General features: G+C 41.6%; 1 protein-coding gene across 11 annotated transcripts in view; it reads left to right on the top strand.

Annotated features, from left to right (window-relative positions):
• abi1a (abl-interactor 1a) overlaps nucleotides 1–14,597 on the top strand; it is a 51,634-nt gene that overhangs the window by 35,538 nt on the left and 1,499 nt on the right. Inside the window, exons 4-10 of one of the 11 annotated variants that reach the window (XM_044339346.1) lie at nucleotides 549–563; nucleotides 1,227–1,330; nucleotides 1,950–2,102; nucleotides 7,865–7,965; nucleotides 9,340–9,468; nucleotides 11,625–11,888; nucleotides 14,002–14,088. In XM_044339346.1, coding sequence (XP_044195281.1) covers nucleotides 549–563; nucleotides 1,227–1,330; nucleotides 1,950–2,102; nucleotides 7,865–7,965; nucleotides 9,340–9,468; nucleotides 11,625–11,888; nucleotides 14,002–14,088 — 853 coding nt within the window. The remainder of the gene's footprint in view (nucleotides 1–548; nucleotides 564–1,226; nucleotides 1,331–1,949; nucleotides 2,103–7,864; nucleotides 7,966–9,339; nucleotides 9,469–11,624; nucleotides 11,889–14,001; nucleotides 14,089–14,597) is intronic. The other 10 variants (XM_044339348.1, XM_044339347.1, XM_044339349.1 and 7 more) reach the window with 10 other exon arrangements.

Genomic DNA, 14,597 nt, shown 5'->3' with positions numbered 1-14,597 from the left:
ATATTCTCTTTGACATCAGCCCAAACAAATACCAGGGTGTCTTCAATATAGTCAGAAATGTGATAATGTGAAATTATTTTGAGTTTAAACTTGGATATATGTAACATAAAGTATTATTTCATAACTAAGACGCTCAATCAACTCTAAAAGTATGTATTTGTGAGACAGCTACAAATGTAAATCCTGCATGACAAAGAGTTTTGGACATCCAGTTGAGATAAAACTGGTTTCACTTGTGCACAATCGCTCTGCCATCAGATCCCTGAGATTTCCTTCCAGTCTGGCACTGGGTGTGGTAGGTCTGAGTAAAGAGAATAACAGTCAGAAGCCACAGTGTTTTCCTTTTGGTAGGATGACTTATAGCTGCTGACCTGCCTAGGTCTTGGTAAATGTTTACTCAGTGTAAATAGTATGAGGAATCATTTTTCCTCCTGCTCTCTTGTACTTTGACTTCTGCTGATTTGTTTAGACATGGCCATTTTGACATGCCCTCTTTCTGTCTTTCTCCTGTTTTTTTTTTTGTTTTTTTTTGCTTCGCCCACACTAAGTGGCTAAAAGCCAAGGTAAGTCTGGTTTGTCACATGACCTATTTTGCTATAATATATTATTGATAGATTTTGTCCAACTCCCTTTCACAGCAAACCCCTATACATGTTGTCATTTCCCATTAATCGACTTGTAGTCCTCTTAGACAAGAACATGCAGTCTACAGCTCTATAACACCCTCCCTGTCATTTTAGCAACTCTGTACATTGTCATTTGTTGTGTAGTTGTCCATAAATGTTCTGTAGTTTATTTATAATCATTATAGGCTTCCCAGAAACAACACATATATTGTGAAGTTTAGTATTAGTCAGCATACTGCACAAATATCCTGGAATTTGCAATATTGCAAATGCAGATGTTGCATAAATCCTGACAAAGCTTTAGTTATTTTAGTGGTTTTAGGACACACAGGTTTTGCAAGAAGCCGTGCTGAAACAACACAGAGATTTCTAACCTGCAATCAGCAGCAAACACCCTGCTGCTGAGTTAAACACAAGCCGGATTGGCATTACACAACTCTGTAAATATTACCAACTCATTTATACGACTGTGCTGTTGAAGAGTCATCGTCTGGGCAGCCTATAACACGTGATATTTGTCACACCTGTAGTAATCAGCCACAGCCTCTAAAGTAATTTGTTTGTTAAATAAGTATCTTTTTTTTATCCTTCTAACCACAGCAGCATGGAAATAATCAGTCAATCAGAGGAGGAACACTATCGAGGACCAATCCGCCGACGCAGAAACCACCGAGCCCTCCTATGTCAGGGCGTGGCACGCTCGGGTGAGCCTTCCATTTTAGTCACCATGAAAAAAAAAAAAAAAGACAAATCCTTTAATTATCAAACGCAAAATGTAAAACACAGGGTTCATGTTGGGCCAGTGGAAGAACATGCAGTCAAGTGCATGTTACATTTATTCACTGTCTTAGATTATTCTTTTGGCATTGATGCCTTTTTATTAAATAACTGTTTGATGAAGAGTAACATGAAATAACACAGCGAACACACAGTGAACTGGTTCTGATTGTCTTTTTGGTTTATATACATATAAGAAGTGATACAATCTCTGTGAATAAAGCCAGAGAAAAGGGATCCAGCAGAGAACTTTTATCTGTAAGCATATAAAAGGTGTCACACCTTGATGATGCCTGTTGTGGTCTATTGCACAGCAGCAGTCAGTGACACCAATCAGATATTAATTCCAAGAGTAAACTGTGATATACTCGCATCCAGCCTGTGGCACAAACGGCTGCTGCACAGCATCCAGCTGGGTAAACTGATTTACCACGCTCTAGTGAACACTCCCTCGCAGTTTTGATAGGATTTGGACTAAAGTGTGAACATTCGTGTCCTTGATTTGTCATTATTTGCCTTTCATTCTCCATCTTTGCGTTGCCGCAGACGCAACACGCCCTACAAGACCTTGGAGCCAGTGAAGCCGCCCACGGTGCCCAACGACTACATGACCAGCCCCGCCCGAATAGGCAGCCAGCACGGCCAGCAGCACAGCCCCGGGCGCACGGCGTCACTCAACCAGAGGCAACGCACGCACAGGTAGATAAGACAAAGAGGGAAAAACGGATTCAGTCTGTCGCACATACCAACAAGCTTATAAACTGTGTGGATTTGCTGTGTTTTTTTGTATTTTATATCACTTCAAAGTGAATATCTGTGGGTTTGGAAAGGTAGGCAATAACAACAATATGTGAAAGCTTGGATATGGAAGGCAAAAAAGGCAAAAACAACAACAAAAAAAAGTTAATCCTGGCACAACTTTTGCCAGAACACGTCATCCAGCAAGGCACTACACTGGCCAATCAAAGAAGGTCAAGCACACACTCTACTGTTTAGCTCTCGATCAGCGCGACAGAGAATTCAATGATTGTGACTTTCCAGAGTTATGGAATCCCGTCTCATGGTATTATGTATAAAATATAATAGTTTTCGCTTGAAGGCATATCGAATGCATTGATCTGCTCAAACCGTTCTTCCTGGATCATATGTCATCGTTACACTGCCACCAACACAGCTCCTTCATTTTTTTTACAAATGCAGCGCTATTTTCAATCTGAATGGCATTTGGAGATGTAATCTTTGGCTTTGTGATCTTAGAAATTCAAATTGTCTCCATTGTAAAAAAAATAAATAAATAAATAAAAATTTACACACCTCAATTTACTGATAAGTTTAAAAAAAAAGCATTTCAATAAATTACATACCAATGAAAAGCATCATTAGTTGCATCCTTAATACAGACACTAATAAAGATGCAGAGATTCCTTTGTGTGAAGTATGAGACACAATAGGACATTAAGCTCAAATTTATTTGCACTTTGCTGGACGATGCAGACACATATATAGTATATTATGAGCTGTGATGCTTTTAGATACCCATTAGCTAGATGAATGCAAACACTGACACAGTCCTTTAAGTCAGTTTTGTCTATAGAACCCAAAAAAAACATAAAGTGATAAACAGGAGATATCCCCTTTTCCAGCATATATACAAAGTTTTGCAAATAAACTTTATATGTAGAAAGTTAAAGTTTACAAGCAGGGTTACATCAGTCTAACTGATGTTAGTGTGCAGATTATATGGAGCCACTATTGGCTTCGTAATATCAAACCGATATCAGTCAGCACTGTTGCCCCCATGCTGATACAATTAAGTTGAAGCTATAAATTTGCAACATCACGAGTAAAAAGCCCATTAATCAACTTCACACAGCCTCTAATGGAGAGCGAGACTGGTACTTTATATGGTTTTTTTGGATAGGTATGAGTGGAAAGAGTGTTCCAGCTTCATCTCTAAACTGAACACTAAATGTCTACTCAGGGTTTCAGTAACGTGAGAAAAACATCTCTCCAAAACCACTGGTCCCCTTCATGTCTAATCTCTTCATTTAGCTCAGCAGCTTAGAGCACTTTCACACCTCTTCCTCCTCTCCGCTACACAAAATCCAGCATTTGTCTGACGAGGCTTTCTTACCGCGGCCTGAATCGCTCTTGATATTAATATCTGTAAAAGCCTGAAGTGCTGTTTCAAACCCTTAAGTCAACAACTCCAGCATCGAAACCCTCAAACGTGACTCCCGACAACGATTGTTACCCAGAAATCCCCACGCAGACGAAGCAGGAGAAGCTCTCATCAAATTTTGAGTTACGAGTGAGTGAAGTCGCCTCATTAACTAAAAAGCCTGTTATGCTGACTGTGATGCTCATAAATATTACATAACTTTTTATTTTCCCTCCCCATCGTCCAAACTTTTTCATGTATGTTTGCACAAACCTGCTCATTCAAACGGCGGTTCCTCAACTTTCACTGCTTCTTTTACTTCATCCGTTAAAACCAAAACTCCAGGCCTCTCTCTCTCCTCTCTTAAAAACAGCGATGCCGTTTAGCATCTGCGGTTTTAAAGTCGCCTTAATGTCCCTTTAACAAGCCCGTGCTGCCCTCAGAGTCCGACTGCACCCGCCCCTGCTTCAGCTAATATTGCTGTGGCATCACTATCTGATTATACAGGCTGGAAGTCAGATGTGCTTATTCAGCTCATCAGTCTGTGCCATCCTCAACTGAGGTCCAAATTCAATATAGGCATCCGTGTGTTCCAGCTGTACGATCCCTGTTATTATCTCATATCTTTCTGTGGGAAAGATTATAGTCTCGTGTGCAGGTATAATTGCATCCTGGTAAAAAAAAAAAAAAAAAATTTGTTCTGACAACGCTAGTTTGAGGTCGGATTCCTGCGTCGACCAATCCAAACTAAACAGGATGCATCTAATATACTGCATGACTCTGCAGACGGAGCGTGCACCTATTTATGTTACTTAAAATAGACGTTGATGATCCAGGGTTAACTTAATTTCCTTGTCATATTAGAGTATTTGACTTGCCTTTCCTTTATCAAAACAGTTCCAGATGTTCTTTCTTGACAGTCAACAAATATAACAAGATATTAAGCTGCATTTAACCCTTTCTTTTACATAAATCTTCTCTTCAACTCTGCATTTTATCAGATAGGAGCAGCAGAGAGAGATGAGAGGAGAGAGAGGTTCGCTGCTGGAATCAAACTGCAGACGTTGCAGTTACGTGGTTACGCTTCTTTAACCAGTAGGCTACCAAATTAATACTTTAAATATAAATATTTCCAGTGTGTGAAATACCCCTTTGGAGTATTCAGTGCCACATGCAGTCATCCAGAGCAGAATGAAGTCACTATCATACAATTAAACATCCTATATGGGAGGAACAAGGAGAGCTATAACTGGCAGCGCTGGTATAGTCGCTGCAGTGTCAGCTAGATATCCATTAGCTGCCATTAAATGAAAATAATTACCTTAATTTTTGAGACTCTGAGGGGTCTGTAACTTGTGCACAGTTTGTGATCTTTCTAATTACATCCTCATGGCGTCAATTTTAAAGTAAAACCAACAGCTTGAAATGACAAGATCATTTTTTACCCATGTGTGTTGTAATTTTTAAATCATAAACCATCATAAAAAATCATTAACCAGCTTTCTCTAATTGTCAGTATCAAAGTATTTGCAAATAAACTGTGAATTTTGGCGTAATTGATCCGTTATATTCCCGTTCTTTAGGAACAGCTCTGAGCCAAAATCATGTAACTTATCTGCGTGTTAGATTTAAGTTACCCTCATGTTCATCTTCTGCTCTTTATGCACTCCAGGTTATTTATGCACATCTAAAGCATCAATAACAATATTCAGCCTCTGTAAGCATGTCTTTCATGTCTTTTTTTCGGTGTAGATTATGCTCCGGGCTTCTTAAGAAGTCTATTTTTCTCACTTATGTCGTGCCATATCATGTCACAAACGCCTAAGCACACAATTGTACTTATTCTTTTTACTTTTTGTTCATTTTCTGAGAACAGAGGCGTGTTTTTTGGGGAGGGTTTTTTTTTTTTTTTTTGTCATTGGCCTCAGGGATTTTTGTCAGCTGTGAGCAAGTGAGCTGGAACTTAAAGTCTGGCTGTGTGTTACAGACAGTTGATTTATAAACAACTCTCTGTATTGAGTAGAAGCTGAATGAGCAGAGGCAGAGAGAGAAGAAGGTGGGGCAGGAGAGATGGAGCCGAGCGCTCTTATTTCACAGCGAGCGTTTTTTGAAACAAAAGAAGAAAGGATGGAGACAGCAAAAGCTGGGGAAGAGATAAATGGGTTAGCGAAGGAACGAGTAAGTTTATAGAGGGATTAGGATGGATAAATCCAAAATGTGCGCATGGGGGTGAAGTATGCCGTTCACTTCAAAAGAAGAATGACACGATATTGTTTAGCCTTTATCCCCGCAGACACTTAGCTCCCAACAGCCACCAACATCCTTCTGAGGGGTAACCCCTGCTGTTTTTGCCTGGAGAGCCCCCGGGGCTCGACTGACATGGATCAGAGAGGAAGAGAGACGAGAGGGGGATGATGGGAAATGGGGATAAAGAGATGTGGGGGGGGGTGGGAGCGAACAGGGGTTGCTCGTTCGCTGGGATGGAAGGAATAGGAGGAGGAAGAGAGGCGGGAGGGGGGCGGTGAGTGAGGGGTTTGGGAGACTGATTGGGAATCACTTTACAGGAGGAGATGAGAGAGGAGGAAGAGGTCGAGGGATGGTTAGGGGTGAGAGGTAGGGAAGAGGGATCAGTTGAAAAGCTGGGATGAAAGAGGGAGAAAAAAGGAGAGGTGGGGCAAGGGGTTGGGAGTAGAAAGGAGGATCAAGGCCAGCCCGAGAGAGAGAGAGAGAGACAGAGCGAGAGAGAGAGCGGGAGGGGGGATTTAGTCGGTCAGGCCATTGATCTACGAGCCCCGGGGTCAAACACAGGGTGAAACAGCGCTTATACAGGCCACTGCTAGAGCTGACATACATATAACGTTCCCATGTCCTATATCCTCAGAGTCCAGGGCTGGGAAATATTGACAAAATTACATATGCTATTTTTGACCAGATAAATCGATATGTTTAATGATAAATGATTTTGGATTTAGAATGACAATATTATTTAAACAGCTGCTACTAGTGAGGATATGATGGCTAAGTTCAGGGTAATTTGTTTATCATGTCGATTGACTAGAACTGTGAAATAAGTGAAATCACTCTACTGTAATGCAGCTTTTCACACCAGAATGTAAATCTACTTTCATATCAACAAGAAATAATCCAAAACCCAAAGAGATTCAATTTACAGTAATATGAAACTGGAAAAAAATCAGCAAATCTTTACATCTGAGGAACCGGTACCAGCCCTTTTGTTTAATAAATGACATCACTGATAAATAAGTGAAAATGACACAAAACAAAATTTCATATTTATCACATGAAATTTATTCAGTTGTGAAAATTTCACATACAGGCCAATGTGCTTTTTTCAAACATTCGCAAGTAACAAAGTCACATGATGTAGGCAGAGGATTTTTAGATATATTATGTGAATATATCTGGAATATAAGACATCACATATGAAAAACAACAATTTTACATGTAATTTCATAAACTCACATATAAGCACCTACACATCAGCATTATATATATGATGAATTCATATATATATATATACTATCAGGAGTAGTATGGATAACCTTGTCTCACTCAGTTAGCAGCATGTGCATCTGTCAGCTTATTCCAGCTCAGACCTACAATACATGTAAACTGATGTTTAATAAAGCAATTAATGCAGTTATGTCTTTTTAATTAATTTGCTTCAAATCCAGCATCCAGAACAGAAAGATAGATCGTTTGCCAAGGGCTCGTATCATGCACAACAGCGTGTTAAATTTAGCCTGGGACTCACCCTCTTTCTATTATTAGCCGCCAAATAAAATCAAACCCTGTTGTTAAAACTAAACACACAGAGTGTTTTGGGCTAAATGGAGGATCTGAAGCAAGATGTTTTTGGGTGATTTAAACTCAAAAAAACATAATTATACATTTTAACTGTTACTGTCACTATATTCCATTTCATTCTTTTACTCTGATTCTGACCAAAACCTTCATACAGAGCGACTGATGTCTTGCTCGGCTGGGTGTGTCACTCTGCAGCTCAGTCTTAACAAACCACTAGACACAATCAATGGGTATCAAACAGAAGGAAGATGTGAGGAAAGGGGGAAGCCGAGTCAGGTGTTCGAGCGATGCTCTTAAAGGAGAATATAAATGTGACTCGGATGAAGTTTTGCGGTCTTGTGATTCTAAATAGGACATAATCACAGATGCGGCGGAGTCCGTGTGTCTGCGGTATTACCTGCTGTGCAGCGTGAGCAGGTTGCCCTGAATAAAACAATGTCCTCTTTCTCTTCTGTCTTCCTCCTTCCCTCAGCGGGAGCAGCGGGGGTAGCAGCAGCAGGGAGAACAGCGGCAGTAGCGGTATTGGCATTCCCATCGCCGTGCCTACACCCTCCATCCCCAACTCTGGACCAGGTGAGCTTAAACCGCACGTCAGGAGGTCATACGTCATATCAGTTAATGTTGAGTTTTAAGTTTGCACTGCTGTGTCACTACAGGACAGTCAGTTCTTCCTCCCTGCTTGATATAAGATGAGGGCAGGATTGTGCATTACCAGCTTCAGGCGTTTGGTAAAAACCTGCAATAAAACCTGCCCCGCCCTGCCTCGCGGAGCTGCTAACCCACCCTCATTACTGTTGGTTTTTGGAGAGTTAAGTTACCCTCCCCCCCCCCATGCTTCAAATACCGGTTCAGGTGATTTTTCAGCCCTGATGAGGAAAAAAAAAAAAAAAAGTTTTGAAGGAGGAGCTTTTTTATTTTAAGTTTAAAAACATGAAAACATGTCTTCTATTTATATTCCAGAAAACCTGTTTTTCCCTCAGAGACTCACATCAGTGGGATTTTATTGTGTTTGTTCTGTGTAAAACGGAGATAACACTCTTCAAACATTGACAGACAATGATGAGAATGCAGGCTATACTGTTTGCACAACGCGCATACCTATGTGAGCCTGAGTTTACTTTCATACAGTACATACAGTACTTTAGACAGCAGTCCAAATGACAAGTATACCTTCCGTTTTAAAGTGCAAAGATGAATTTATAACAGATTTGTGCTTAAACATGCTCAGATTTAAGTATCTTTTTACATTTTTCACCAATACTGAGCAGCAAACATCAGGAAACAGGTTTATTTTTAAAATATAACATACATGTATATCCTAATATTGGGCATTATTTGACGAGGTGTAAATGTAATGTGCTATTTGCAGATAGTGAGACTACGCTACACAAAGCCTATGTTTACCAGACAGGGATTATGCAGGCCCATTGTGTTCTAAGCACAGCTGATTCTCTATCCTACTGTGTAAATAGGGCAAGCTGCGTTAGGCCTGCTGCTTTACAGTGGAACAGTAAGGCCCACATAACACCACGCAGCTACACACAGCACTGCATTACACCGTACACATGCTTTACATAGCACCGCATTAACTTCAGCAAATGATTTTGAGCTGAAAAAAGGAAGGATGATTTAGGTTTTGTGTAGCAGCTGTTCTGCCTCAGCACCGCGATCAGGCCAGCAGCACAGGACTAACCACGGCTCTCCCTGCGAGCTCGTCACCATGGAAACAGTCGGTTCATACCCGGACCACAAAGAAGTGTGTGCAGAACATTGCTGCGCCTTCACAAAGTCGAAACGCTCCTCCGGGGGGGGGGGGCCCCCCGAAGGGTTCCTGAGTAAAGTGATGTGATGTTATGTAACAGTGTCGAGGTGCACGAAGCAGGCGAGGACACAGTCTGCTCCCCTGCCTCAGCATTAAATGGATACTAATGTAAATACTCCTTTCAGTCCCGTCCATGTCCGCTCCCCCGGGGGCCCCTCCGCCTCCCCCAGCCCCTCCTCCTCCTCCTCCTCCTCCTCCTCCTCCACCTCCTCTGGCCGGGCTCGGCCCTCCAGCGGCACCACCACTACCCACAGGTGAGACTTCGCCGAGGAGGTCGCCTCTACTCTCCGGACGGTGGACAATCAGCACATGCACTGTGATCTTCTCATGGCGGAGATGGATGAGGGTGTTTGTGGGTGTCGGGGCTGTTTGTACACACTGCAATATGCAAGCTCACTGTTTCCATGACATCACACCACAGAGCTGCTACGTTTTGACCAGTAGAATCAAGCTGGTTATATATTAAATTACTCTAAGTTGATGAGTAATCACAGCTTTAGGAAAGAGATACTATCAGTTTCATTTTTGAGTTTTTATTTTCTTCAACATTTTGACTAAAAGCTGAAATGACTTAAAGGTTTGAACCAATTCATCGTCCCATTTTACACTTACTGGGCAGAACTATTATTTTAGAGATTAAATGACATTGTTAAGGATTCACTGGTCACTCAGCTCTGTAGGAAATGTCACGATTGTGTTGCTTGCAGTGTGAACAGACGTTGTACATGTGCTTCTGTTCATAGACAACAGGTCACATGCTACGAGCTGCTTCTATTCAATGACATATTTCCGGATCCTCAGCGGTGGTTTTGGTGGTGGTACTCTGCTTCCAGATGTTTATTTGTTTTTTTTTTTTTTTACTGATCTGTTGTTAACTAATAAAGAAGTCTCACATCACCTGAGGCCAGGCAAAAAAGTTAATTATTTCCTGCAGTATCTCTAAAATTGTCAATTCACATTCAACCCCAAGCTGCTGGATATCTGCAAATCCATGTCTATTGCCAATCTGCATTAACAGTGGAGTAGCTGATAACCTCTAACACCTAAATTCAAGAATTAAATTTGAAAAACCTGCAAGCTGAGATACTGAACTGGCAGAATGTGGGCAGTATTTCTGTACAGTAAAAAAAAAAAAGATATAAAATGAATTTACCTGAAGGACTTTGAGACTTCTTTTGCAGTTTCATTTGAGTTCATATGTTTTTTTTCCCCCCATAAAAAGGGATTGTGGTTAAAGCTGCACCAGGTAAAACTTTCCTAATTTTTCAATCAAGCTTATTCATGTGCCAAATACTGAGCTGCTACTTCTTTCTGAGGCTGAATCTCACATAATCAGAGTTTCAGAGTATTACCTATTGTAGGTTTAATTTACATACTCCGAATCACTGAGCGATACTGGGTTTGATTTACAGCAAGTTCTGCAAGAATCAAAAGCACCCAGTTGTTTGATTTGTACAAACGAGTGTGTGTTTGTACAGCGGCTTCTTCTATCTCACGGATTCCGGTAATCTTGAAAGCGATGAACGACATTTATCACTCGGAATATGCACCACATTTTATCCTCGAAAAACATCAACGTGCTCTTTCAGTTTAATTACTTCTGCTGGTAACTGTATGGAGAAGTTTGTTTGCTCTTGTGTTCCTCTGAATCTGTACTTCCTCTGGTTCCACCCATCCCTATCTGAAAGCACCGGCCTCTCCTGAGAGACACTCTAGTTATCTAGAAATGTGAACAGGAAATGCTCGAGCAGAACAAAACACATCTGTCTGTTAACCCTCTTAATGCATCGGCTGGGAATCTGATCTCCACATATTCCAGAGTATTTAATGTTCAAATGCAGATGCCGGAATAGATGAAGTCTTTGGTTATTCTTAGATAACCAGTGTAATGACACATCCTTCCCTCTCCCTGTGATACTTCAGGTAAACATACAGTATATAATTATGTCTTCGAAAAGTGTGCGAGGTGGTTATTTTCACCTGAAGGATCTGCTTGTACTATTGCTGCTGTCTGAATCATTTCCCCCAGATTTCTTTTACTACAAGACGTGCAGGATTTATTCGGATGACCTCTCGGGGCTGTTTTTGTTTCATGTTATCCTCGTGAAATATGTCTGTCAATTACATTCTGTCAATTAACAACCTATGTTGCTTCCCTAGCTCACTTGCTTCCTCTTGCTGGTTATTGATAGTGTCTTTTCAGAAGGTGTGGGGCTAAAAAGGTCAAGTGATCTTTTACAGTCTAGATTACTCATGTTTTGGGTGCTTTTTCCCCCTCCTCTCCACCTTTTTGACTCTCATTCTTCCCCTTTTCCATCTCCTCTGTCTAACCCGCCTTCCCTCTGTGGTCCTGCCTGTCCTCTCTCTCTCTCTCTCTCTCTCTTCCTTCCCTGTCTTTGGGTGTTTCTAGCGGTGGCCCCCGGGCCTGGTCTGGGCCCCGCTCCAATGTCCCAGTTTGGAACCATCTCGCGGCAGATTTCACGGCACAACCCCTCCAACTCCTCTGTCTCTATGGTTTCGGCCACGGGCACCTACCGCCGGGCGCCGTCGGTCACTTCCCAGTTCTCCTTGCAGCAGCAGCAACAACTACAGCAGCAGCAGCAGCAACTACTACAGCAGCAGCAACAACAGCCTCATATTAACGGAGGCACTCCTGGCTACAGCCAGAACTCAAGTAAGGCCCTTCTGTCTCCAGTCCCAGCCTGATTTTATAGATCCTGAACTGTCACTGAAGCACAAAACCTCACATTTTTCCAAATCATGCACAGTCACAAACTAAAGCCAGCTAACCTTTGTAGCCACAGAACAGTATTTCATATCTGCCAGTGCTTTCTTGAAGGTCAAGCTTGCATTCTTGACAGAATTATTGACTTTTCCCTTAACTCTGAAAGTGCAGGTTAAGGCTTTTTATCTAACTGGGGATGTCTTTAGTATTGATGCAGAAAGTCTCGTCCTTGGATTCTCAAGCAGATACAACGCAGATAGATCGATGTCCGCTAACGACGAGCGTTCGCAGTTTTTGGCCTCGTGTAAAAGCTGGTCTGAAGTTTACCTGTAAAACTTAACTAGCTACTGTCTAAAGTCTAGGCCCCATTTACACCTGGTATTAAAGAGGACATAATCATGCACACTCCAAGGTCTATGTTGGAATATCTTTGCATGACTAAAGAGTATATTATATTGGTATGCAGCCTCTCGTTTCAGCCTCTGTCTGAAACAGGCTGGTTTAGCTCCCGTCTCTTTAAGGCCTTCCTCCTCTCTTCTTTTTCTCGTTCTGTACTCGACTATATAAACTTCTCAAATATATCCGTACACGTTTGAGCCCAAACACGGTGCGAAAGATGCGAGCGGATGACACGAACAGTCGGTGGAACAACCTTAGCAACAGAGACTACAGAACGCACGGCCCTTTTTGTGGGCAATTGGAGAACAATCTGATGTCAGTTTGATGGGGAAGTAGAAGAGGGCAGGAACATTTTTACATACGTTCACCTCAAGTTTTGTAACTTTGACCATGTTGAGCATCAACATCAAACATTGTAACAGTATCTAAGTGACAGAAAATCACGATATATCCCCTTTAACATGTGATGGGTATCTGGATTCGTTATATGGATGTTGCATTCACACCTGGCATTAATAAGAGTTATCTCGATTCTGTTTGTATAGTGAATCTCAATATGCAAATTATTTCGGTGGTGTTTGCAGAGTTGTATTGATTTTAAAGTCACAGTTTTTTTAAGGGAAGACTTGCTAGCTGTTGCTACTACTTGCAGCTTGAGAGAGCAGGAAGAGGGAGAGTTAGCTGACCTTTCAACTTGCTGAGAGAATATTTTTTCACACTGTACATTTACACCTGACTCTCGCCAGACCACCTCCAGATGTGGTCGATCGCGTTCCAGTCATAATGCGTTCAGTGTGCATTTGCACATGCATTAACATACGATTTGCCATATCCAGATACAGACTGCATGTTAATGTCAGGTGTAAATGAGGTTCTAATGCCTCATTTCCATAATTGATCGCCAGCCCAGAGGTGCATTTACTGAGGGACTTGGCTTAATGTTTTCTGCCACTGTTGATCAGTCACAGTGTCTCTGACTCGGGATCGGTCTAATGATCTAAAAAAAAAGTCTGAAAAATGTAAAATAAGAATTCAAACAGGTCTTGAGGGGAGTTCAGTTGACTTGCTTGGGGTTTAGGTTTAAAGACATCCAAGGCAAACAGTGCCCCCTTGTGTCCACTGGTAGCATTTACTACTTTTAGAGCCACCAGTGGGTACTCTCTGATTGACAGAAATCAAATATAATCTGCAGTTTATCCTCTGGCCCCAGTGATCCCCAGATACCATGTGATATCTAATCAGAGTCACTGAACTTTTCAAAATCACATCATTAGCGTCTGATCTGTGGAGACGCTGTAGCTACAGATAGCCGAATGACTTAATCTGATTATTATTTTCTCAAAATGTCAAATGTACAAATCTAATTAATGAAGTGTCTGGTAGGCGACAGGTTCATTTGACTAAAGCAGTTCAGCTCTCGATCTGTCACTGTGTCACATCACTCTTTCTTAGTCTGTTAGATGTTTATAAGCTCACATTCTTGCAGCGTTTGTTTCTTTGGTCTGTGTCAGTGTTGTGTTTGCTTGGGATCGGGGTGCACTCTTTGCTGTCTTCTGTACATTCTTGGTGACTGATGGGCTTTCTCTTTTTTTTCTGTGTTGCTCTCTGTCTCTGCCTTTTTTTTTTTTTTTTTTTTTTTTTTTTTTCCTTTGCTGGCTTTCAGTGTCTATCGCTCCTCCTCCGCCCCCAATGCCCCAGCTGACTCCACAGATACCTCTGACTGGCTTTGTGGCCAGGATGCAGGAGAGCAGTAAGTGAAGAGGCTAAAGACATACTTCCCTCCTTATATACCGGACCACCCAGCATGCATTGTGCTCGTTCATCCTCCCCCCCCCCCACCCCCCTCTCGTTTGTTGAGAACAAATAACACCACCCTCTTGCAACAATGAACTGTCAAAGAATGTCTCATTAGACCCCTGTCATCATTTATGTAACTTGTAAGCAGCTTTATCTGTTGTCTGGAGACAAGTCTTATTTCTACAGCAACATTGAACACAGTTTTGTTACAGTTCAGTTTCTTGTAGCAGTAGAGTTGAATACATAACTGCTGGAATAATCTCTGTCTTGGCAGGGAAATAGGGGAAGGTGCAAAGTAATAGCTTGTTGCGTCAAAGCTGAGATTGATGAGGCTGTCACTGGCTCCGTTTAGCCTTATTTAGTTTTATTCAAGTGATTCTGTCTCTGGCTGAAGCTTGTTATTAAAATGATGAATTTACTTGTAGCGGGGGCGGAGCTGAGATGAATGATATTGTTTAAGAG

Source organism: Thunnus albacares, chromosome 21, assembly GCF_914725855.1.
Source record: "Thunnus albacares chromosome 21, fThuAlb1.1, whole genome shotgun sequence".
Taxonomy (NCBI): domain Eukaryota; kingdom Metazoa; phylum Chordata; class Actinopteri; order Scombriformes; family Scombridae; genus Thunnus; species Thunnus albacares.
The sequence above is the reverse complement of the archived record's forward strand: the minus strand, read 5'-3'. Positions and strand labels throughout refer to the sequence as shown.